The sequence below is a fragment of the Temnothorax curvispinosus genome, unplaced genomic scaffold, assembly GCF_003070985.1.
Source record: "Temnothorax curvispinosus isolate PA1 unplaced genomic scaffold, ASM307098v1 QBEX01008992.1, whole genome shotgun sequence".
NCBI lineage: Eukaryota > Metazoa > Arthropoda > Insecta > Hymenoptera > Formicidae > Temnothorax > Temnothorax curvispinosus.
In genome coordinates this window covers 224,079-251,407 of record NW_020218772.1, presented here as the reverse complement: position 1 = coordinate 251,407, position 27,329 = coordinate 224,079, and the positions used below count along the sequence as shown (strand labels likewise).

At 35.9% G+C, this 27,329-nt stretch overlaps 2 protein-coding genes across 2 annotated transcripts in view; one reads left to right on the top strand and one right to left on the bottom strand.

Moving 5' to 3' along the window:
- Positions 1-23,080, top strand: part of LOC112458557 — a 60,336-nt gene extending 37,256 nt beyond the window's left edge. Inside the window, exons 2-6 of the mRNA XM_025022248.1 lie at positions 3,056-3,258; positions 14,012-14,147; positions 19,179-19,312; positions 22,071-22,305; positions 22,536-23,080. Of these exons, the coding sequence (XP_024878016.1) occupies positions 3,056-3,258; positions 14,012-14,147; positions 19,179-19,312; positions 22,071-22,305; positions 22,536-22,612 (785 nt within the window). The 3' untranslated portion in view covers positions 22,613-23,080. The remainder of the gene's footprint in view (positions 1-3,055; positions 3,259-14,011; positions 14,148-19,178; positions 19,313-22,070; positions 22,306-22,535) is intronic.
- Positions 23,081-23,348: 268 nt separating this feature from the next.
- LOC112458558 (prefoldin subunit 5) lies at positions 23,349-25,317 on the bottom strand. The gene is made up of 2 exons (XM_025022249.1): positions 24,981-25,317; positions 23,349-23,810 (listed from the first exon to the last, which is right to left on the bottom strand). Exons 1-2 carry the CDS (start codon positions 25,195-25,197, stop codon positions 23,533-23,535), a joined length of 495 nt encoding a protein of 164 aa, XP_024878017.1. The 5' UTR covers positions 25,198-25,317; the 3' UTR covers positions 23,349-23,532.
- Between the last annotated feature and the right edge of the window lie 2,012 nt (positions 25,318-27,329).

Here is a 27,329-nt window from a genome sequence, read left to right as displayed (position 1 = left end):
TTAGCTGATTAAACATTAAACGCAACTTGCTTCGCGTGCGATTGACGCAACACTCGATACGTACGGTTCTTGTGATGTTTCGCTGTTCACGCCACGCAGGCATTTATAAATTCATGAGGGAATTAAAACTGGCCACAAAGGGCGATTTCGAATCTGCTTAAGCGCGTGCAACTCGCGGGCTTTATTATTCTCGCGATAATTTAAGACGAGTCTGATATATACGTAGCGAATTTATGCGATGCCATTGTTTCGGAATTGCCGTTATTTACGGGAAGATTTCGCCTTCCAAAAACGGAAGGCAGAACAACATGATGCGAATAACAATCGCGTTTCTCGCGAGGAGGGGGGCGGTAATTAAGGATTAGCAAAGTGATTAGTGAACTGGTATTTAAATCTCGGTGCAGCGATCTGCGAGAGCGCTCGCGTTGCACCCGCGCGCGTTGCACGTTGAGGCCAAACATCTGATTATACGTAGCCCAATGCAATGCTGAAACTTTGAGGAGCAGACGTTCCAATTACTGGCTCTAATTACGCAACGTTCCTCTAATACGTCGTACCAAGTTCAAAACTGTGCGGTGATTAGTGATAAAGAGTCGCGCGTCTCTGCGAGTGAAAAACTTTCGTTTTGCTGAGACGGAGATATTCTATCAGAGGAAACGAGAACGCGCCTAACGACGCCTATTATAATGCGATAATTAAAACTGGCCGCACGCGAGAAGAAGAACGACGTATAGAAGCTTATTCTCTCTCATGTGCGTACGTGCATTCTAACCGTTCGATGTCGAGGAAGTTATCCAGATGTTTCTATTGAAATGCATATACTTTTTATTATTTTAATAGTCGTGTGTTTTAATAGTCGCGTTTTCACGATCTGTTACCCTCTCTTCTAGCCGGCTAATTTCTCAATTAATTATTTTGCAGATTAATTATCGTTTAATTACTTTATTAGCACAATGACCAGCGGTGGATCGAGGCATAAATAATTAATTAGAAGAGGATACACCGAAAAACGATTAATTAACGACCAAACTTTCGGCGTTAGTCCGCTGTTGCGAGTCCACGGCACGTCTCGCTGGCCTCGCTGGCAATTTCGCGCATACCACCACACACACCGTGCGAAATATACAATCTCCTCGAGGTTGGATTTTTCTTCATTTAAGCCGAAACAATGACGAACTGCGCAGATTTCTCGCAACGTGATCCTGATAAGAGCCGGAAATTTGCAGCAGCGTTGTAACACGCGTTAGTAAGCACTTCTGTGTAACGCTTTTCGGTCATAGTTGCTGACATTCCTCCGTATCACGTTTAATACTTTATACCGCTAAACGCCTACAGCACACATTCTACATGCATATTAATTAAGACATAACGGACCACCCAGTAAATTGAGGACGATACTATATTCTCGAGTATATAAAATAGTTTCCTTGAACTATATTATTAAATCACTCGTTAGCGTTCACAGATCCTTATCTTTAGAGCGAGTTCTCCTCGTATTAAGAAAGATTTTGCATCGAGAGCTTTAATGAAAACTTTATTATGACCAATTTGTTTAAATAGCATGATGCTCCTCCCAAACCTGCGATGAATAATGCATGACAGGCAGAGCACGTAAAGTGTATTGGAATGGTAATAAGTTTCAAACTCGATCTAAGTAAGTGCGCAATATAGATGCTTAAAAATCGACGACCGTGATGTTACTTTTTGCGAGCTTCTTCCAGCGTTTTTTGGCAAGATGCCTCATCTCGTTTCGCCGAAATAGTAATCCGTAACAGCGAACAACGTTGCTAGGCTTAGCAGGAAAAGTTTAAACACTTGTTCATTTAAGTTGTTAAAGTAAGTGAGATAAATATCTTGCACAACTTATACTTTTTTCGATAGGAGAAAAAAGTAGTTTTTTGTTCAACGAAAAGATTTGACCTAGTAGGTATGTGTGTGTGTGTTATGTACACAATTAATTTAATAAAAAAAAAATATTTGAAACTGTAATTATCTTATTTAATTAACCGTTTTTAAAGCAAGAAGCAACTTTTCAATATATATTTATGTAGATATATATACAGAATAAAATTTTTTGTGATATCTCTTAATAATAAGTAATTGATTAAATAGCAGTATGTTCCTCTTATTCAAAAAATATCTGTAATAAATTAAAAAAAAAAACGCATTTATCCATTTACAAAAAAACTTTAATAACAAATTATTATATTATTTTTAAGGATTTTGAAATGTTACGACTAAAATGATGAAAACTCTTTAAATCCAAATAGATTCTATAGATTTTATATCATAAAAAAACCTGTCAAAATTTGAGTGTAATTTTACTATTTAATTTTTTCAACAGCAAGCTTCCTAAACAACCTCAAACTTTGACAGAATTTTTTATGATGAAGTCTACAGAATCTACTTGGATTCAAAAAGTTTTTTAGTCGTAACGCTTCAACATCCTTGATTCTAAAGCTCTCTTTTCCTTGTTACTCGTTAATTTTAATATCAAAGTTAGTTAAATAATCATTTATTTAATCAATTTTTTGCAAATAAAATTTATAAATAGATAATAAAAATCATATCCTGTTATTTATATAAATTAAAACTTTTTAAAAAGTATTTAATATAAAATATAATTTAAAAAATATTTAATATAAAAAATTGATGCACTCGATGCAAGTTTATCAAAGCATCCGTTAGTAAAAAAAAATCTCTATTCTGTTCATGTTGGTGTATATATGTATAGATTCAAAGCATGTATTTTATATGCTTTTATGAAGCTTTTTATGAAACTTATTAAGCTTAAAATATACAATAAGAAAAGTCGAATTTATATGTAGGTATTTTATAATTTCTAACACAACATTTAAATGATTGTATCAGAGTTATTATGTTTAAAGTCGATTAATGGTATTAAATACTCAATAATAATAAAATTTAAAGTAATAAAGAAGGTTATAATAAAAAATATATAGAAATAGTTATTGGTTAATTTACTACAATTTATCCATTCAATTTTTAATATTTAAATGCAATCGATAGTGACCTATTTTCTTTTTCTTTCTAGGCGTTCGCGGACTAAGCAATGTGTCAATCGACATTCCACTGGCAGTGGCAGTTGGTACAACAGTCAACATGTCTTGCAGATATGATTTACAATCGGATACTCTTTACACTGTCAAATGGTACAAGGGCCCGGAATTTTTTCGATATGTCCCCAAGGAATTGCCGCCGATTGGAGTGTTTGGAGAACTTGGAGCAAAAGTCGTGGTACGTAACACATTAAATGAAAATCTCGAGAGACAGATCTGGACAGATCTGCAACGTGCAATTTTCTAATGTACTATTTCATCTAAAAAAGTAGGTAAAAGCTCGTCAATCGATCGAATTAAAATAATGAGTTTATATTTATTCAATGATATACCGACCCACACAAGCATTACAAATTTATTTACTTTTAATTGTGTTAAAAATCGTGTTAAAAATTTCTATTATATTAAATTACTTTAATATTAAATTATCTTAGTTTCTATTATAACACTATATTTACTATACCAATAATATAATTGCTGTACGAATAAAATAAGTTTGAAACATCTAAATAGAAATATCTATTTATATAGAATCAATACATTCTATCTTTTCTACGATAATTTATGATACCATAAAGTTAAAAAAAAAAAAGATTTTATTATTTCTCAACTATCTTTAATTTAAATTTTTAAATTTTATTAGAACTATTTGCCTAATTTCACTATACGTGCAATCGAATATTTTAACAAAGGATCGATGGTTTAATCCGACCAAACTAGCCATTTATAATAACGTTTCGACTATGATTTGTGGCTCTTGTCAAGCGTAATAAATAACTAACAATAAGTTATAGATTTACAATGAAGATGTTTTACGAAACATCTTAATTATATATAAAAGCTGATAATATAATAAAAATAATTTAAAATACGATTTTTATGTTGCGTGTGTTCTCAAGGTTAAAAAGCTTCTTGCAACGATACCATTGTCTCAAAGATCGCTATGGTTTGCATATCGTCCCGATATACATGGAGCACAGAGAGAAACGGTTAATCTTAATTGACAGCCAATGGCAAACTGCTTTTGTAATAGTGACGTTGTCTCAAAGAACCTAGTGTGACTTCGTGATTGGTCCTATTGTATATAGAGCACTGAGGCAAATTCCACCGACAGCCAATAGCCAACTGGCACCAATTGCCAATCATGTGGTGTAAGTCATTTGGGTGTAAACACAATAGCAAGGGATTGCAAAGACTAAGTGGATTGCATAACTCTATCGTATAAAAGATTCACGTTTTCGGTATCTTTTTTTAAGTTAATGGTATTATTATTTATTATTATGCTTTTTGATAAAATAATATAATAATTTGATTGATAAATAATTTGACATAATAATACATTTCGGCTATTTCCCTCTTCTCCTTTGTGTAAAATTTCTGGTGTGGACCAATTAATCTCATACCCATATGTTAGTTAACTAACTGGTGTTTGCTAACGACCGAATGGTTACTATCATGCTTCTTTATGTCATTTCGGTGCTTTTTAACGCGAGTTTCTACATGTCTTTTGGTTTGTTCTATATACGATACGTTACAATCATTGCAATAAATTTTGTAGACTACTTCAGTTTCTTTGGTATTATAGTCAACTTATCCTTTCCACATACAATCACGTCAAGTTTTTTCAGAATAGTACGTAGAGTACTCAATCAACCTTTGAGGATACACGCAACATGAAAATTCTTTTACTTTCATTATTTTTAGTTCATTCAGTTTCATTCATTTAGTATTTTGAATTATTTTTGTTATAGATATTATCAGCTTTTATATTGAGATGTTTCATAAAACAACCTCATTGTAAAACTATAATTTAGTTTACACTTGATAAGGACCAAACCATGGACACCATGGTCGAAACGTTGTATATTTGAATATTATATTAATAAATGGCCAGTTGGATCGAATTAAACCATCTCCTTTATTAATTTTTACTGGCGAAAAAAAGATTACCTCATGACTATTTATTCTACAAGCTTTTTTATAGTTGCGCTATTTCATGTAGTTGCGATGTTTTTATTAAAAGTTGTCTCCTATTTTTCGACGAATCAAATTTTATGTCCGCACTTAACGTACAAATATCAGGGTTTGCAAAGATGGAGATAAAATTCATCGATTTAAAGTATTTTTAAGTTTAAATTGATTTTAAATTTGTAAAGATTTCTTTGTAAATATTTTTGCGTAAATTATATTATTATTTCATTATTTATTTATTTGTATTAGTTAGTTACTTAGCTGCGCTTTAATTATACTTATTGCTATATTATTTTAAACTAAGAAATAATTATGAAAAAACTTTTTATATATGTATTTGTGTATTTTTTATTGTTTATAATATAACACGAAATTATTAATAACTTTATATTTTAATTCTGAAAAATCGAGTCTAGATTAGAAAAATTTGTGTTTTCTAAATTTGTGATCCCATATTACGGATACTCTATACAACAAACATAAGTTACGTAACATTTAATACTATTTCTATTATCGTCATGTTTCTAACTTAAAAATGTTATTTTAGCATGCTTTACGGTAAAACGACAATCTCCTCGCAGTCAATATCTATGAAATGAAATAGTATTCACGTTATAACATGCGCAAAACGCAAGGCAGATTGCATACTGTATATGCAAACGAATATTTGCAGCGCATATCTGGCATGCATGAAGAAGAAATAGCTGTCGCACGGCAGAAACTTGAATAAAAATATACAAACCCGCCAATTAAAAGGAGCGTCGTTGAAATTTCATTAAGATTTAATTTCTCATCGTCTTTCGTTTGATGGCATAATGCGAAATTTTTTTTAAACAAAAAATTTCATTTTATTTATAATTAATTCTATAAAAATTAAATTATTTATACAAACTCTTTCAAAATACACAACCTGATATTTTCATGTAATAAAGTAAGCGTAAATAATATTTCTCTAGTAGGATATTGACGAACGGCGGTACCATTCGTTTTCCCATATAACATGCTTTAATGTCATTCAATATTTGAAATCCGTTAGCGCGGCGGTTTATTCCAGAAGAAAACTTACGGCATCCCTTCTCTACCTTTTCTATCGCAACATGCAAATATAAAATACATTTACTTTAGATGTTACGAGCAAATATACTACCGAAGTTCACATTCACGTTCGGGGAAACTACATATTAAACGTGAAAACATTTAAATGTGATACTTTGCTGCGACGTACAACGTTACATTCCGTTGCAGAAATTAATTTCACAAAATAACCAAGAAGAAACGTAACATAATATAGCGTTGCATCAAAGAAATATATCGTGAAGTGCAACTAAATTATCACGTAGCGTAGTTAAATACAATCCAGGTAATGCCATTATTCATTCGGCGACAGAAATTATGACAATCATCTATTTTACACTTAATAATTATATGCAATAGAATACGTATATCCACACGAAAGCAAAGATACTGCAACATATAAATAATAGAACCATGCATATGCATGATATCTAGTATTTAACAGATAGTGATCATATTACGTGATGAAGCGAATTTTCCCATTTATGATGGCGCCTTTCTGACAACTTTACCACGACTACCGTGATCTGCCGTTACGTACCCAAGATTCCTTTCTTTATCGATCGAATTGTTAAAGTCTTTCGCGCTATTAAACTCGTTCGTTTTTCCAATAACTTGATGAGAAATGAAAACTATTGTGTACGAGCGAAGACAATAAAATTCATATTTTACCCAGCGGTCATAAAACGTCAATCAACCATTATCATCGCGTTCTGGGCGTGACAATATCGATGCACGGATGCATGTAAAAGCCGGTACGATAAATCAAGTATGATGAATTTCAATATATTATTTTGAAAACACGGCTCGATTACGTGCTCTGGTTTCCCCAAAGGCTCTCTTTACCTCGTTTATTAATGTAAAAGATATTATTTTCCGCTAACCAACATCGTTTGCTACAGCAAAGTTTGATAATCTACTTTTCATTACTGCACGTTCGTATAAAAAGCTATATACATGAACGTCTCTCTCTTTGACATTTTAAATGGAATCCAATAGTTCCTTTTTTTCAACGAGAATTTCGCGTGAGTTCACCAATGGAATTTTTCCCTATAACGAGATCCTCTTTTGCGAAAAGAAAGAATTTTTTCACGTTTCCATATACTTGTTAATATAGAATGTTTCAAAGACAACTTTTTGAATTTATTACGACATATGGAGAGAGGAGGCAGCTTGCATGCGCGCGCGGTCGATTACGTGCCATCGCATCGACAGAAAAAGAAATGAGAACACAGAGAGGAGCTCCAATCCAAGCTCCGCGATATTTCGAACTACGCACGTACACTATTACGCGTGTACGTGTCGCGAGAGAGAGAGAAGAAAGAATAGCCGCTGCAAAATCAACGTTTTCGGAACAGAGTTAAAAAAAGCTGTTAAAAGCTTTATCCAAGCTGAACTAAAGCACACAGCTAACAGCTTTATTCAATCCGAATTAAAGCACAAGTTAAGCATTTATGCTGTCTCTCAAAGTATTCCAGCTTTAAATTGTGTAATACTTTTTTTCCCTATTTCCACGAAATACTGGACGAAAACGAAAAAAGCACACACAGTGTTCTCATTTATTGTTCAATTTTACGAAAGCATGAATAATGAATTTTCCCAGACTTTTTATCATAAAATATCTGCTTAATTAGTTTGGTTACGTTGTTTCTCGATGGAAGGAAAAATAATTATGCTCTCCAAATAAAATGTACGCCAATATATTACGTGATATAATTGAGTTGGACAAGGCGCGCGTAGCTGTATGTTGCGGATGAACGTAAACCGTCGCAAAATCAATGTTTTAAGGACTGAATTGAAATAGAGAGTGAAAGAATAGCTAAATCCTTTATGCGGCCACACGCGATTTTCGCGCGGCGGCGCGAGTAACGGGGGGACGCTCCCGTGCACGCAATGGTTTTCCAATTAGATTTTACCGGCGGAAAATACGGACAGCGCACTCCGGCCAATAAATCGCGATGTACTTCTGGCCGGGGGAGGGAACAGAGAAATATAGAGCGAGAATTGTGCCGCTGCGACCACGGATGGCGATGAGGTTGCCAAAGCGACGAGAGAAACGATATACATGTGTATAGAGAGAGGTATAGGCGCGGAGAATATCAGCTAGCCGTTACCGTTCTGTATTTCGCAAACGGGTAACAATATTAATATTGCCAGGCCGAGTTCGATGAATTTATACGTGAGCATGTTACGCCGGGCATTGTTGAATCGCTATATTATGTAGCCCAGGCGTGTAGAGTAAAACGATATACACCACCGCTGGTGTGTTGTTGCCTTTAACATGCATGAGCGTGTCAGTTGATCTCCGATCCGGATACGCGGGCCGCTATTCTAATTTTCGTGATAAACGCGATGGACGCATAAAGATCCATTATTCCATTAAGTGATAACTATATCCGCGTATATCCGAGCGATTCGCGAATAAATATAATGGCGACGGAACATTTGTCTAAAAGGGTATAATGCAAAACTTTTTCCCCAATGGAAGAAAGTTTAATAGAATCTTGTCGAGGTAATCCGTACGAAATAAACCGACCGCACGATATGTCTTTAACGACTGCTGCGGTAAGTTAAATGACAAACTCCGGGGAAGATAAAAATCTTATCTGCAAAGGGCAGAGCAAATTGTTTTATCGTCGAATAATTTTACTTGGTTTTACTTTTCATAATAATTTTGTATATAACATGTCCTGCCCTATATTTTTGTGTATAAATTTTAGAATTTATTATCTTCAAAAATGTCCTGTTACACCTATATTTTTTTTAATAATTTCGGACAATTGTTGAAATAAATGCAATTACTCATCTCTTTTTACAACTGAATAAAAATATCTCTTTATAACCGTTATTAATAAAAATAGGTCGTTTTTTAATTTTTAATAGTCGTAATATTGCGTTGCACAGAGAGGGCTTCGTAAATAGCGAAACATGCAATACTTTAATAATGTATTCTCAAGATTTTAATTGAGGACGAAAATATCCAGATCACGATAATTTGTAAGTCATAAACGATCGAATGGCCAATAATTAATATAAGAATATAATTTAGCACTCACCGGCACGATGCGCAACAGCGGAGTTGTGATATTACGCCGACCTGTAAAATACAAACGTAAAACCGAAATTATAACAACGTCCGAAATAACAATCAATATTTCAAAAAATAATTACAGCGCGTTTGGAAATTTTTATTCATCTCTCTATTATTAAGTAGAATTATTCGACAATAAACAGTCAATATTTCAAAAAAATAATTGCAGCACGTCCAAAAATGTTTATTCGTCTCTTATTTTAAGCTGTTTCCTTTGATGTTTAATAAAATAATTACATAATTTATCCAGAGAAAGTCTAAAGTGTCTGAACCGTCTAAAGTTTTGTGTATATATATAAAAGATTTTTTCTTCAATTATTACTTAAATCCACTGGCGGATCCTAGGGGAAAGGAGGTTAAGATTAATGATGCAATAGCGCTAATAGCGCACTCCCCGAATGCAGCCTATATCAAACCTGCATGATACTAACCTAACCTAACAAAAATATCAAATCAAATATCTTTGCCGACCCCTCTGACCCCTATTATCGAATTCAAAATTCATTAGTGCTTAAATCGTACTAATAAACAATATGCAAATAAACGGGAATAGAATCAATTTCGCGGCGTAAATAAGAAATTACTCACCTCATGGTTGTTCCGCTGTCGCCCGATGCCTCCTCCCGGGCCTCTTTTTCCTTTCAGAGTTCGTCGTTCGTCGTCGCACTTGTCCATCGCATTCACTCGCGAAAGAGGAGATCGTTGACTACGAGCACGCAGCACTTCTATCGCAACGCACATCATTATATACATGACGTGTCACTCAAAAAAGAATAATCGCGAGAGTAGAATAAGCTACGAATCACTAGATACTCGCGAGACGCGAACGGACGAATCTCAAACGGCGTCCGGCGCCGAAGGGAATACGAAAGTCCCGCAGCCAACTTCACGCATCACTCGCCGCGACTCCTAGGGTGCGTTCCATTTAATGCTCGCAACTCGCAACGCTCGTGGAATCATTTCATCCTTGTTGTTTGTCAAATGTTAAAAAAGGACGAATGATGCTCGCGAGCGTTGTGAGCGTTAAGTGGAACGCACCCCTAATCGCACCTTCGACACTTTCAATGATTTTCAATAATAAATATTCTAATACGCGCAATAAGTGTTTACGATTCGGGACCATCTTGCGTTACAACGCGAGCGAATCAACGTACGGTAGTTTAGGGCCAATTAAAAGCACTTAACATGGCGTAGCGATATACGACGTAGTCCTCGACCTGACAAATCAGAGGATACGCCATAGGTTATGCGTTATTACGTTCACGACTACGACTGTCATACGTGCTTTGGCCTTTTGGCCCAGTCTACAATGAGTCGTATGTCGGAGTCGGATGTCGGAACGTATAGCCGATGGCCCAATGAGAGAATTTCTTTTTCGGAAACAAATTTTCTTCATTAGACCATCGGCTACGTTCCGACATCCGACTCCGGATGTCCGGATAACAATAAGATCGAAGATAAAAACGTTTGCAGAAAGCAACGTCCGCGAATATACCGGTCGATTTGCTACATCTTTTGATCGGAGATATCTTGCGAAATACACATTTCGACGAATCGCCGATGCGCATATCCCGAATTCGAGCTATTAACAAATATCGAAATATCCGGATGACCACGAAATATCAATTACTAATTAAATCCGCGACTAATTGACCGCCGCTCGATTCCGATTCAATCCGTCCCGTGCCTGTGGCGTATAATATGTGTTCCATAAATGATCAAAAAATATAAGGCTCGCTCGGCGGTAACTTTTACACTGTTACCACGAGTTAACGACTAATTAATGCCCGTTTTTATCAACGTCGCGGCGTCGTTCAATTTTAACCTTAGTTTAACTCACTCTTCATTTGTTTCTAAGGGAGACTGTTAGAAAGAGACAAAGAGTGAATTGAACTAAGGTTTAAAGTTAAACGACGTTGGTGAAAACGGGCATAAGACGTAATTAAATATTCGAAAATATAACGATCAAATTTCAACGTCGATTAAGCGATAGCTAAGCACTTCAAAATGAGTAAATGTCGTGAAATATACATGTTATTAGTGCACGTTGATTGCGAGTTTCTTTTATAGCTATAACATATTTAAACTTTACTCAAATTTAACTTATTACATTATCCTATATAATTAACAGTACGAGTTACAATCCCTTCGTGTTCCTATCTACCTATCTAAAGAAAGATTTTATAATATAAAAAAATTATTATTTACTTATTATTTATTATTACACAGAAATAAATTATTTTTTATGAAAATTCCTAGTGTATACTAATACTTTTTACACCCACTGTACATTTAAATTGAAAACGCGACGCGACACATGTGCGACTCCCAGTATCTTTAGACAAGCAACGTTGTCCGTAAACGTCACAATGAAGCGACGATTTTTTTTATGTCTCATCAATTTTTTTATGTCCAATCAATTTTAGACGAGTAAATCACGCGAAATACCTTTCTCGATTAACAGCTTTTGTCTCGATATATACATACTCTTAGGTGCTAATCGCGGGAATTAATTGTAGCAGGCTGATACTCGTAGAGAACGATCGCTTTTCGTGTCTCCTTGATTTTTCGTGTCTCCTCGCGTGTCTCGCTATGCTGCCTAACAGCAGTATAGCGGGGAGCACACACTTCTGCATAACGCAAAATACGTAAGCATAAGAAAACTGATTGGTCTATTTCCTTATGCACATGTGTATGGACCAATCAATTTTCTTATGCTTACGCATTATGCGTTGTGCAGAAGTGTGTGCTCCCCGCTTATGGCTCGAGCATCGACGCAGAAATGGTAGCTGTAGTAGCGCGGCGACCTTTAGTAAACATGCGCGGCGTACACCCGGTACACCGCGATACACCGCGAAAACAAACATTAATGCCGCGTGCCGGTCGATTTGTTATAGTTTTGAAATATTCAATGTAGACTAAATTCGTAGAATAATTTTACTAATATTTGTACTTTTTAAAAGTAATTTTTTAGAGTCCGACCGAAACAATCTTATTTTTAAATTTTGGCCGAAAACGAATATTCGGTTGTGTCAATTTCGGTCGAAACCGAAACCGAAACTTTCATGGAAATTCTATAAAAGCCATATATATACGCGCGCATATATGTACACTTTTTTATATGTTTTATAATTTAATTATTTAAATAATAATTACACATATTATCACAATCCTATTATCACAACCTGAAGTATGTTATATACTATTCGTAGTGTATCACAATTATATTATTTTGATAATAACAAAATTTCTGAACAGAAAATAAAATATTTTTTGAACAAGTCTTTAAAAAATCTATGAAAAATGAACATTTCGGCTACGTCGCCGAAACTCTCTTTCAATTTCATTGCGACACCGTGTATTATCGACAACAAATTTTAATAATTAAATTGTTTAACGCAAATACTTTTAAATGAGCATTTATACGGTTGATTAATATTCGGCTTATTACAATAATTTATTAAATTGGCTGTTTATTTAAAGAGAGAAACTTGACTAAATTATCCAAAGTATTCACTTTTTGATTCTAACGTTTAAAAGAAACGTAGTCAATTAGGATAACGTCTGAGCTGATCCTGTTTTCGGTACGAGCCGGAAGGGAGTTTCTCTCGAAAGCACGATTCTCTATTGCGATGCTAGTACGATCGTCCATCCTAATGTGGCATATGAGCGTGTCGTTGCCACAAACACGAAGCAAACCGCAGCAAAATTAATTGTGTGATTTATATACGCTGCCACCGGCAACATATAATTAATCCCTGTTGCTAGGTATTGTTCGTCGCGAACGAGCGAACGCGCGCGAGAGGACGTCAAAGCAGGCGAGTAAGTGCGATCGATTTGCAATAAATGGCACTTGCCCGCATCGTGCCGCCGCTCGGTCAATTCTACGGTTGATGCTAAATTAACTCAAAATTCAGTAGGCCTCTCCCGTTACCCATTGCCGCGCCGTTTACAGCGCGAAATGATATGTAATTCATCCGTCCGATCTCGACCGACTCGACTCCTTTTTCATCCGGCCGCGCACGGTTCGTTGTTCTGAAAAAAAAGGAGAGAGGGAAAGGGAGAGTTATTAATCTTGATGTTTTTAATGGCATAGTTTTACCGTGACGAAATATCATCACAAAAGACGCCGTCTTGGTAGTTGTGCGATATCGGTATAACGATGAAATATTGCGAACAATATTACGGGAATGACTTGTGTAATTATATAATTTATCTTCCTACCGCTAGACATTTAACGCACTGAAAGTAAAAGAGATATATATTGTGATTATATATATATATATTTAAAAATTTTTAAAGTTACTATTTCTGTTTAAAATTTAAATGATAATTGTAATAATTGTTCCTTATTTATTTATGTAAATAAAAATATATAATACAACTTTTTTCAATGATCATTACAAAATCGCACTTTATTTGTGTTTTTTATTGATATTTGGTAAAATAAGCTAATAAATATCCGATATAAATGGTAATAAAATGATATAATGGTAGCAAATTTACAAATATTAATAAATAATATTCTCCCAAATGAAGGGATTAAAATGTAAAGCGCATTACTTGTTGAAACGTTTTGGCTTAATATGATTTTAAAGTATATCACATGCGCGCCCAAATATTGCATGTATATTTATGATAATATTTTGCACAATACAATCTCAATAACATGAACTTTATAATTGCAGGATTTTGTCGATTATTGCGTACGTAGCGACGGGACATACGCGTATATTTCACAATTTATGGATCATATCCCTGTCATCATAAATAACGACTGTTAATTACGTTTCAGACAAATCGGAGCGATGCGCATCGAGTAGTCCTGAAGGATGTGCAGCCCAATCATACTGGCAAATATCGTTGCGAAGTCTCCGGAGATTCTCCCTCGTTTAATACCGTAATGGTTTCTGGTTACATGCACGTAGCTAGTGAGTATCTGGAGAAACGTATTTTACATCTGAGCAAAGATAACACGACGTGCACCGCGAAGACTGAAAGGCGAAACTCAACGCGTAGCTGAGCAAACATATATCCCTTCCTATGAATTCCGATATGAGTAAATATGAGTAAAAGAGCAAAAGCCCATGCATACTTGTTCATCGTACACGGCATTGATATTTAAAAGTGAAATAAAATGTTGCGATTTTACGCGGAATCATCGTCAAATAATCAATTGCTTATAAGTTAATTAATTGCAAGATTAATTGTGGTAATCGGAGACTGAAATTTTGCCAGAATAATATCACGGCACGTAATATGCCAGGAAAAACATTAAAATATAGAGAGATACGCAAGCACTTAACAGTTGGAAAATGTGACAAAGAAAATATAACGGGTAAAAACCTACATTAAACTTTGTGCAAAAATTTTGCTAAAAATTGTGGCACAAAGTTTAAAGAAAAATTTAATATAAAATGGGTTTTTAATCCTTTCACTTCGTGTTTTTATGATCTACGTCAGGTGGATAAGTGCTTTTCGTAACATCGAATTTTTATTTCATGTCGCACGACATAAATTAAACTCGGTATATTCCTCTCATTCATGCATATTTTTTAGCATTTTTGCGCAATATTTTTCCAACAAGCTTTTCGCGATTTTCCATCGCATTTGTATATACAAACGCAATTGTTATTTTAGAAAAATATTAAACAACCATTTTATTTTTATAACTCAAAGGTTGGTCTCTTGCACCAACATTTATTTAACAAGCCAACAATTTGAAAAACAATTATTGATTACATAAACTATAAAAATTAAATTAATATTTATAAGTTTTTGTGCTAAGAATAGTGACTGGTAAGTTTGAATCTGTTAAAATTTAATTCAAAGGCTTTTTATTTTAAAAAAATTATGAAAGCTGTGCAATTTAAGTATTTTTAGCGTTTCTCGTTGTACCGCGTCAGAAGGAAAATTACAAATTAATGTATGAATTAACTAGTAGCTGCTTACGTTGCGCGTTGGTGCGAGATGACAAAAAGCTGGCGTCATTAGCCTTAATTAGAGATGTGTGAAAATTGTGTATCGTGAATGCGATCTTCCTTAAGAATCGCAGTGAATGCGATATATATCGCATTTCAATTTTTCTTTTATATTTTGAATTGTGCTTAATTTTGTAAACGTATCATAAACGTAATTTTGAATTACGTGCCATTTTATATCGCAAATCTGCAACACTATTTTAAATTTCCTCCGTTATGTAATTTTACGACTTTGAAAATTTGATTATACATTTTGATTGTTTTAAATGGTAAAATTTAAAATTATATTATATAATATAATGGGAGAAATTGTGTTTACGATACAAAATTATGATACAAATTTTTACGAATTAATAAAGAGAAACAAATTTTAAACAGATTGGTTAAACCACGTGTAGTGTTAAAAATAAGCGTATTTATTAATCGGAAACGTACACGGAAAAAAAATTAAGTTGATTTAATTAAATATCGACGTCACGGGCTGCCATAAAGCATAAATAGTTAATTCAATTGGATATTATTGGACTAAATATTTAAATTATTAAGACAATTATCTAATGTTTTTTGTTCATTAATATTGATATTGCATCAATAAATTTTATCTCAATAACACTTGATGCTGTTGATACAAAAAATGATGCTGATGTTGAGGCAACATAATTTTTTTTCCGTGTACATACATACATTTATAACATTTAAATCATTTTGTTTTATCATTTTCTTACATAAATATTTAATGAATAAATACTTTATTATAAGTGCGATTTTAAACTGTATTTGCGATTTTAAATTGCAAGCGCGATTTTATATCCCGTGCGATTTTGCAATTAAAAATCAAATTGCATATTGCATTGCGATTCAGGAAAAAAAATCGCGGTGCCAGCGATAACATCGCAAAATAGCACGTCCCTAGCCTCGATAAGCAGCACGCAATAAACCTGTCCGCGCAAGAGAGAGTTCTCGGATTGGCGATGCTTATTGTATACTTCGTCCACATCCCATCTCGTCCGATACGAGAGGTGAAAAAGCGTGAAAGCCGCCGTTAATTTCGCCATTTGATCCCATTAAAGCGTTAAATGGATATCGTTAATTTATAACTACTATTCCATCGGCTAAACGTTGTTTCGGCGGGCGCGCACGACCGCCTCATATAATTCCCGTTCGTATAACGCGGATAATTGCTGCGACCAATTCGCTACGAGACAGCGGGCTTTTTGCGGCGTACACGTCCTTCGTGTATGAGCGACACCTATTTCGCGCCAGGGCTGCGCGACGCATTGTTAAAATTCAATAAAAACATTTCATCGTCCCGTTCGAGAATAGTTAACAGCTAGCAGGGGAAAAGGGGGAGAGACAAGGGCCCGTGATGAATCGCGGATTCGGTCGTGACCCGTTGAGCTCTTTTTTTCAGCCACGATTTTGTTCCTCGTACGCTACCGGGTACGGGTCTCTGCTCCTCTCTCCTCCGGCATGTCTCTCGCGCGAGCGCATTTAATTCATTACCGTTGATTATCCTACACGGCGACTAGTATTGTCATCGTAATCGCGCCCAATTAAAACGCAGTTAGACAAGAAGAGAGAGAGAGAGAGAGGGGAAGGGAAGAGAGGAAAAGAAAGGGAGACGCGCGACGACGATCGGAGAGGAGCGTCGGAGGTCCCGTTCCCACCGTTCCTCACCGCCGTCATCGTGCGTCGACCTAACGACGCGACAGATCACAAGCACAGCGAAGCACGGTAGCGATCTCCTTCGAAGAGACGAGGTGATTGCCTCCTCTTTCCGATCACGGATCGCTCGTAAAAGCTCGATACCAGATCGAGAGGTTTCGAAACTCGCTTGCGTCCCCCTAGCTCCGTACGTTCCATACCGCTCTCGGTATGCCGAGCACACCGTGTCTCTCTCTCTTTCTCTCTCTCTCTCTCTCCCGTTTCCTCTTTCCCAGTTCTCACGACGCCGGCGATCATCCCGTTCCACGCGACACACGAGTTGAAAATGGTAATATCCCTCGGCCGTGTCCTTGAGAGTAGAGACTCGTAGAGAGAAGATCGCGCAAAGAAGGAGGGGCCCGAGGCGGAAGTCATTGCGGGGAAGTGAGACAATTCCTTGACAGTTTTACCGGCCGCGAGAAGGGATTCCACTGCCTTCTGTGGACGTTATAATGATCCCCCGAGATGTACATGATACGTTATGTGTGTATATACAGGGTGTTTCAAAAGGTTATTCTCAGACTTAAGGAGCGTATAGAGGAGTCAAAATAAAATAGCTTTTGATTAAGAACTTATAACGTTTTCCAAAGTAATCCTAAGTCAGTATAGGCCTTCGAATGTATAACTCGGATAATATACCAATGAAATAATAAATAAATCGTAATTTGCTACTCTTCCACTAGCTTTATTATGTTTGGCCAGGATATATACTTGCTGCATGTGACATATGGTCCGTAAGATACCTGGGATATTTGAGAGAAAGCACCAGAGTTTTGCTCGACGATGCAATGCTTGTATTGAATGTGGAGGTCGCCAATTTGAATACCTTTTGTAATTTCAGTTTGTAAGCTAAAATGTAATCTTTAACAAAGCCTCAATAAAAACATAATAAAGCTAGTGGAAGAGTAGCAAGTTACGATTATTTCATTGGTATATTATCCGAGTTCCATACATTCAAAAGCCTGATGTACTGACAAGATTACATCGGAGAACATATAGGTTTTTAATCGAAAGTTGTTTTATTTTTTACTCCTCTATGTGCTTTTTAAATTTGGCGGTGACATTTTGAAACACCCTGTATATATATCGTGTGTGAGGCTCGAACTTCGCTTAATGACGATGATGTTCGCGGAAATAACATCCGCGCGCGGCGCGCTGACTTATCGCGAGGGCCCGAAAAGGACAATTTTGAATAAAACTATGCGCGTCGCGAACGCGTTTTATATTTATGAAGGCGTATCGCCTCGGGCTTTGTACGGAAACGCTACTTCTAATTTACGGCGGACGCGCATCGCTCTTTCAATTCAATTTCCCGAGATGCGCAACGCGCCGCCGCCGCGCCGCGCCGCGACGATATCCGCCTATAGACGGAAATCCTCTCCCCATTGTTCAGGGATAAAAGTTACATTTTTGTCGCGTCAACCGTATCCCCGGGTGTCACTACAACTACGTGATTCATATAACTACGAAGCAATTAATAAAGTAGTACGATGTATTATACCAGAAAGCGATTGGAAAATACCTCCTCGATATATAGAAATAAAAAGGACTGTTATTTTATATCAATTTTATTTGCGAATTTTATAGCAGATTGTTATAAAGCTGTATACGGATATATAGTTATTTAACCCTAGCTCGCCACACTCCGGTCCAATGGACCGCCGAACGTTTTTCGGTTTTCTAATTTTCACATAATAACATAATTTTCTAGTTTCCTTATAATAGGTTCAGTTTAAAATTAAATTATTTTCTCGACTTGATATTATCATAATATCTTATTCAAAGTCTGTATTTCCAATTTCTACATTACAAGCTTAAAAATATATTAATTAGAATGAAAATAACAATGCAACAATAAGTCGAGCAGTCTCACGGATCGGAGTGTAGCAAATTAAGGATCCGAAAATAAGTGTGGCTAGCCAGGGTTAATAAATATAAAAATTTACTTGTATATATATCCGGACTATCGCATCGTAATGTAAGGTATTCGTCATACTGCTCGGGTCGATTGTCGAGGTCATTAAACAGCGCAAGAAAGTGTCATTCGCGATTTCTGCGTGGCGTGTTCTTCGACACCGCGAACAATGATCCCAGCGTCGAACTATATCGTGGCGCATTCGCGGTGTCAAGGCTGTTTTTATAATCGGTAGCGGAGGCGAAGAAATCAAGACGTAACACAATAGGCGAACGTGTCCGTTACCCGCGACAAAAACCGTAATCCGGGGCACCGCACAATCCGCGTTCAATTGTTGCGCTATAAGATACCTTGGGTTTCAGGTCTGCCGAACGGCCAGCCGCAGCTGCGGGTCGAGAAGCTGCGATACGCGGTGGGCGATACTGTACGTGGAAACTGCACGGTACCGCCGGGAAATCCTCCAGCTAACGTGACGTGGACTGTCAATGGCACACCGGTAGGTGTTTGATAAATGCGTCGATGGATCCCCCTCCTCGATCGTTCTCGCTGACTCATGACAAACTACATAAATATTAATTTAACCCTGTCTTGTTCCCGGATATTGCCGCGAAATTTTTCCGCAGGTTTCATGTCCGCCGAACGATAGTGAAATTTCTCTCCCAGGTAGCAAGATGACGTCTAAAGACGTCTTAATGACGTTTCATTGACGTTAGAGACGTCATTAAGACGTTATCAATACGTCATTTGACGTCACTCTGCTACCTGGGCTGTCTTCCACACGGTTTTGCAGAAAAAAATCCTCTTATCCTCGACTGCTTTTCAATTTAGAAAGATTTAGTCATGTGAACTCATATATCCCGACAAATATGTATTTTTCTTAAAGTTTTCGAAAATTTGCGATGAACATGATCAAATATTTAATTTACAAGTATGATGATAGTTGTAATAAACATTTTTATTTTGAGCTTAGAATGTTAGACATAAATTATATCTAATTATATCACGTGCATAATGTACAAAAATATACATAACATTTTTTTATACTTATTAAACATGCAAGAAAACCAAATATAGATGACATACAGAGTACTAAAAGGAAAAATTCTAAAACAATTCTGAACATTTTTATTTCAGTCATTTGGCACTTTGACATTTCGCGAAGACTTGGAAAATACTGCTTTATTTTTATTAAACTCCATATAGGCCATTTCGCCAAATGTAACAGCAACAACGATTTTAAAGTATATCATTGAACATTTGAGCACTTTACTTCGTGATTTATTGTTTCTGTCTATGCTTGTTATTGCCATTTGTGACAATACTGTCAATTTAAAAAGTTCTTCATGAGTCTGATTCTCTAACTTACTTATTCCATTAACTTTAGCTTCACTTTTATAAACGCACGTTCCAACGTGAAATACATAGTAGCTATCATGCAGACAGTTTTACACGGCGTATAAAAATATTTTGCACCAAAGTTCTTATATTGTCTGAGATTCTGCAATAACTTTCTATAAGATACTTTTTTATTTAATGGGACACGTGTCGCGTGACAAGAAGAAAGAACTAAAAAAATTACGTTAATGTACAATTGTTGTGTGACCTTAGATTACATTATTTTTTTATTTATTTTGGTATTTTATCCGTAACTTTTTAATTGCTATATGATAATTGCAAAACGCAATTCATCTTATGCTTAAATTTTCAGTGGTCATTTAAATGTTCAATTTTTGGAGTTTTGGGTACATATATATTAACAAAATATTAACGATATTAACAAAATAACTTTGTTTGCAACCACTATTTACGTTTGTAAAAAAAGATATATAGAAATAGTATCCTTTACAAGTTGAAACACACAAATTATAATGCCATTATGACATAATTACGTGCTATTTAAATACCAACGGCTTAGACTTAAACACTTTCTCTATTTTTTGCTTCGCGTGCAATGTGGAAATTTAATAGCTCTCAGAAAGCAACGGCAGGAATCCCACCTTTCCATTAAAGAAAATTGCTTATACGTGATCGACTGCATTAAGCGTAAAATATAACATCGCGGACGATCTTCGCGATGACGAGCTCAGCTTGTCAGCTTAAGGGTCTCGAGTCTCTCTCGGAGGAGCAGCGCGTGTTTCTCGTGCGTGTAGTCTGAAAGGTGCAATGAGATACGTGGAAATCTCACGGAAACAACAGGAAGCGCGACATCAATTCATGATGGTATCGTGAACTGAGAAAATCGGTAAAATCGTGTACACATACACACACACGTGCGGTTGTCTGCGAACGCACGAGACGTTCCCGTTATGCGGTGCGGATGTGCACAGAGGCGATTCAGGAAATTCTCTCGCTGATTCTCTTCTGGTGTTTGGCGCGCCTCCCGAACAGCCTCCATTTAATCCGGAACTCTCACTTCGGCATAGCGAGCCAGTAATCTGGGACGCTTTACGAGCATCCTAAGAATCCGATAAACATCATGGTTACAGCCGTATATACGCCGCAAATCATTTACGGCTACCGAGGGAGGCGTGTTACCCGCGTAAACAAGTGGCAGGAAGCAGTAAGGATGCACTGGTACCCCACAGTCGTCCGCCCCACCCCCTTTTCTTCCGCTGGTTTTCTACCCGCCGTTAATACGTCGAAACACGGCTTGCTCAATTACCTATCTGTACTTTCTCGGTTAATTAATTCTTTATGGGATCACCCGCCTTAATGACCTATCGGCAAGACTACGAGCGTTTCGTAAATTGAAATAGCGTTTTCTATACTATTGAACGATTATATTCCGTATGGCGCGCAATAAGAAAGCCGAGTCTCCCTGAAATATAATTGTTAATTTACTTGCAATAAGTACGTAGCTTAATTGCGCGGTAGCTATGTCGTAAAATGAACCAGGCCTCTCGGTGTATATCGCATAAAGCTAATTGATTTTAGAGACTCATAAATCATCATGCCCTTTTAACGCTCTTGCTACGGCTCGAAGAGGGTGCTGAGTCGCGCATATCACCGCCACGTTTCGTTGATAATTGACGAGCGAATGGAAATCGACAGTTTTATAATCTTTGTGTCATCAAGGTGTATCCCTTATGCGCCACTTAGCGAAACGATTTTCGTCTAGATTTTGTATATATACATGAAGAACGGGAAATGTCATTTTGTAGTGCTTATTCGGAATTTTAAAACAAAAATTAAAGAAGACAGTCAAGGGAATATAAAAACAAGATTTTAAGTATAACGCATTTCTTTCGTTGCAGGTGAACTCAAGTTCCATCAAGTTTATCAACGAGACAATTGGCGACAATCAACAGTACAGGACAGTTGCTGAACTGGACTTCGAGACGATGCAGGATAGTTTCAGGAATGGCAGATTACAGATCATTTGTCACGCCAACGTCTTTCATTTATATAAAGAAAAGGCTGAGATATCCCTGAAGGAAGAACGTCCCAGATTGGCCTCCGTACTAGGAACACGGGAATCCTCCTACATTGGTACGAGTTACGCCTTACATTTTCATTATCTTACAAAAGTAAATAAATTGGAAAAGAAAGTTTGTGGAAAAAAAGGTTCATTATTCTTCAACATAATTGATTCAAAAACCAAATTTAAAATACATTTATCGCGATAGCGATGATGATTTTTCCCTTTCAAATAAAATCTCTATATAAGATATATCTTTTAAGTCTCCTAATTTATTTACACGTTGTGTATTTTGTTGTAGGTAGCGCAGCCAAGAGTACCGCAGAATACTTCTACATCGCTGCCGTGACCGCACTGTTACTATGCAGCCTGAGATAACATCAATGAGCTCGCAATACGTTTTACGCGCATGATTGTATCGGGGAACGAAGGGAGTAAATCGTTTGTAAAATTTTGAAATTATTAAATGGGATAAAACTTGGGAAGAAAAAATCTTTTGTTGAAATAAATACCAAGCGTATGTTATTCGTGTAAATAGGATAAAGAAAAAAGATTTAGTGAATTATCTACGTGTACGCGATCTACCTGCCCAGCGCGGGTAGATTTGTAATCCGATAAATAACATGTCGTATTATTATGTAATAGATCGACAAGGTGTCGCGCGCCAAACTACCGACGACTTATTTGAATATTGTACCATCTTTTCTATCCTCTGAATAATGATTTTGATACCTCCTCTGTAACATTGCGGCCGTCGCAATGTGTCCTGTCATGATTATAGGTAAATACTGTTATTGTTTATAAATGACATTTTATTTCAATGAATAAACAATTCGCTTTTGTTAATCTTTAGTACCAATCCGAACCTCCTTTGTCCGCCTTATTTAAACATAGGTACTTAGCAATTAATAAATAGTTTATTAATAAATCACTACTTCGATCTTATGTAAACTTGTTAGTTAAGAAAAATGCTTAGCAAAGAATGTTTTAATTTACTAACAAGTATATATATATATATATATATATAAACATGTATTTCTGTACAGAAATCTATTGTGTAATATTGATTTATCGAATAGACGAAGTTGAATAAATGAAATACGACAGGGTGATATCACAAAACGTATACGCCTTGATTGTACTTAATAAAATCATCTTATTGCTATTACATGGAATCAGTTGCATTCGTATGTAGTAATCTCAAAAAGCCATGGGATTTAATCAAGATTTCCAAATAGATGCAAACGATAACGAATTACTTATGACGAAGTATGAGATAAATTTGTTAATTCAAAAATTTATCGCTTTCCACGTGCGTCCCAGGCTGGAGGTTGAATTCTCGCTTCTATTATATCCATCGTCGCTTCTCTCAACTTGGTCCTTTCAATTCCAACTTGCTGGATTTTCTCCATCTGTTCGGTAACATATTCCACTTTCCTCTTGAAGTAGTCCTTTGCATCCACAACGCTCTTTTCCGCATAATATCCAGTACCAATATCAACAATCACATTATTCGCGTCTGCTAGTTTTCCAGTCACGTACATAGAACCCGTAAGAGGCACTAATATTTCACTGCCTGTAACACAAAGCATGTATCAAGAATGATTCATTACAATAATTCGGATCATTACTGTCGCGTTCAAGAACAATATGTTGCTTATTTCTTCAATATAAATTTATCGAAGCTTATAAGATTTACAAATTGAAAGATTATATCTGCCGCAAGCAATAAAAAGTAGCTAAAGGAAGGAGAAATCGAATTATAGCAGAGAATTATCTCTAACCACGTCATTCCGCTCTCATTGTCAAAGCTGTATTTAACGAGAACGAGCATCTGATTTTTTTTGCATAAGTGGTGGTCACCATTATTAATTGCAGATTGCATATTTTTAATTGTTCTATGATTTAATAGTATTTGAGGAGGACAATATGTATATCTGTACCTTAGAGGTAAAGGATCGTACGTAAATTTTTTGAACATTTCGAGAAAACAAGGTTTAAAGTTTTAAATAGAGAAATATTTTTTTTAGATATAAAATAAAAGTAACAACTTGATTTATTACGCTTTTAATAAAGCATCTTAACTGACATGTTTAATAGTGCAACTGCCAAATTCACGCTGTACCTGGTTTAAAAATTAGGCACTATAAAAATTATCAATACGGACTTTCTAAACATTACATCTTAGAAATTAGTAATAATAAGACATTAGACGCTTCATCATTATTATACAATTTAAGTTCCTGTTATATTGAAAAGTGTATTAACTCCATTTTGACAAAAACTGGAGATACGATCCTTTACCTCTGGCTCGTCTACAATAGCCGTAAAAGTATGGAGTAAGACGTGAGTAGTAAACTATTGACCAACCACAATTAATTATTCTTGAATTGTAATTGTAAAAATCCCATTAGTCAGCAGGTTACTGCTTACGTCTTACTGCATACTGTTGCGGCTATTGCAGACGAGCCATAAGATATAGATACAGATTTACTCAACATTTTCTGAAAAAAAAAAAGAGAAACCAAAGAAATGTTAAAAAATGCAAGAAGCACATTAAAATTATTGTGACGTGAGCTTTATTTTTTCGATACTGGGGTTGTAAGACTCACTCCAGGCATCCGCGTTTCCAGGTTAAGCTTGCATTTATATTTATGCAGTGAGGTTGCGTTTCCTAACCTCAACGAGGAACTTCCGCGAAAAGTTGCGTACGCTTTGAAAAGCGAATTTTCCATGAGCGACTTACCCTCGGTGTTCGGCGTGATCTTTTCAAGGCAAGAGCCCGATTCCTGGAATCTGCTCTGCGCGATCTTCAACGTGTGCAAGGAGTCCTGAAAGACGCCGAGCTCCTGGTCCAGTTGCTGCTTGAACATCGTCAGCTGCTGGAGGTTCAGGTTCGGCAGGGTCGCCAGGCTGATCACCTGCGACTGCGGCGACGACTTCACGGAGGCCTCCTGCGACATCCTGTAGCGCGGAATTCCTGGCGAAAATTGTTCTTGAGAGATACTTTACACCGATCCTCCGGTCGACTTGTGCAAGTTATGCGGCTTGTGCGGACTGCGAGTGCCGTGCTCGCCGATATCGCCAAACACGGACAACCGGGACAACGGCAGCGCGCAGCGTCCGGGTCTCAGCTTGTTGAAATAAGCACCAAGCGGCACCACCATGCAAGCGTGACGAGCCCGTCATCTCCAGTCATCTCCAACGACTCCAACGACCAACGACTCCAGCCATCTCGCGAAGCGGCAGACATCCGGCAACGAAACGTGAGCATTTGCGAATTTTTTGTTTATTATTTAAATATCATCTCGTATCTGTCATTATCTCTTATACTGTATTGTTTCTTACTGATTACATTACACGTGAGAATAATGAATACTTAAATAGAATTTGCGACGATCGTTACCGTCGAGATATCGTTACCTTTCGTGGAAACCTTATCAACGGTGATATTTGAGCACGTCGATATAACCCTCTAATGACAAAGTGGTTTTCCAGAACGTTACGTAATATAATTATAATATTTAATCAAAATGTAGTATAAAATGGGTGAAAAAAAAATAAATAATAACATAAAACTTCTTCCTCTGTTTATTTATATGAAAAAGAATACAATAAAGTTTATTTCCAACCCTGGTGGAAAAATGTCTCAGAATTTTTCATATTATTTTATAATCAAAATTTCTATAAAAATTTTTAGACTTTCTCAGAATGCTCAGAATTTTTCAGATTTTTTTCTACGAATTGGAATGTTTTTAAGAAAAACTCAAGCAAAATAATAATAAAATATTCCAGATTTTTCCCGCCAACACATTTTTGTAAAAATTTAAGTAAATATATATGAGAAAATCTGTGATATTTATCAGAAATTTTCATACTGAAATATACCGAAAATCCTCATCCAATTAGTTCTGAAAGTATCTGAGAATAAATTATATATATATATATATATATATATATATATATTTCAGAATTTTTCACAAGTCTCAATTCTTATAAAATTATCGCATTCGACCCCAACCTTTCCATTAGAGGGTTAATATCGCGATTTATCCTGCGCGGTTGACTCGGGCAACTGCTGCGTTTTAAAAACGAGATCAAGTATGGTTTATCATTTATAATAGACACAGTGTTTATTATGCAAATAATTTATATTGCAAATTTGTCATATTTTATTTTAAAAGAGGAACCTTTAAAACAACAATCGTGACGTGAAATCTGTATTTTTGTCTTTTGGTACGAAATATCTAACGAAGAAATCAATATTCGTACACAAGAGACTCTTTTCCTTACGAGAAACTGAGCAGCTGAGGTTTTCTTCGCAGAAACATCATAATTAGATATACCTGTAACGTGATTAATTCACAGCTATTTTTGCACGTTCATTAAAGTTTAATTTAATTGACTTTTTTTTATCTCCTTCTGAGAACTCTGAATTTTAAACTTGATAAGTAATTAAAAGTTAATTTACATCTTTTCATTTTATTCTCTAACTCTTTTCTAAACAAAAATGATTAAATGAGAAAAATCTTGGATGCGCGAGATCAAACATTTTTGTAATTATATGTCCCAATGCAGTTTTATATAACCACTGTAATATACAAATAATATGGAATTGTTGTAATTTATAATGGCATTGTAAAGAATTGATTTACATAGCGAGTGATAAGCAAACGCAGATTACAAATATAAATTAATTTAGCTGCACATTTTTATGAATTATTATACACAAGGATTTGCACGTTTAATAAGAGAAATACAGACATTTCAAAAAAATGTGTTCTGGAGTTTATTCATAACGATGTTGGTGTAGACTTCACAAGACAGTACTTCAAAGGACATTCATGTTTTTTGATGCAAAAACATAGATTTAAATCTGTCGAAACTAAATTTTTGAGATAAAACGTGTAGTTTCAAAGCTGTTTTATATACACGTTGAATCCTTTCATTTCTTCAATCGTCGTATTTATTGATTAGAGATAGGGGAGGATAGGTGTTTTTTTATAGACAGTGGAGGAGAATTATCTGCACGCAATGAAACTACAGCGTCTATCAAGTTTGAAATCGAGAACGAACAAAACATAATTACGCACGT

Excerpts from the sequence above, each read along its gene's own strand:
- LOC112458558 (XM_025022249.1), bottom strand. The coding sequence starts at position 25,197 with ATGTCGCAGGAGGCCTCCGTGAAGTCGTCGCCGCAGTCGCAGGTGATC. Across the intron at positions 23,811-24,980 it reads GATCACGCCGAACACCGAGG|GCAGTGAAATATTAGTGCCT; the intron begins GTAAGTCGCTCA and ends TTTGTGTTACAG.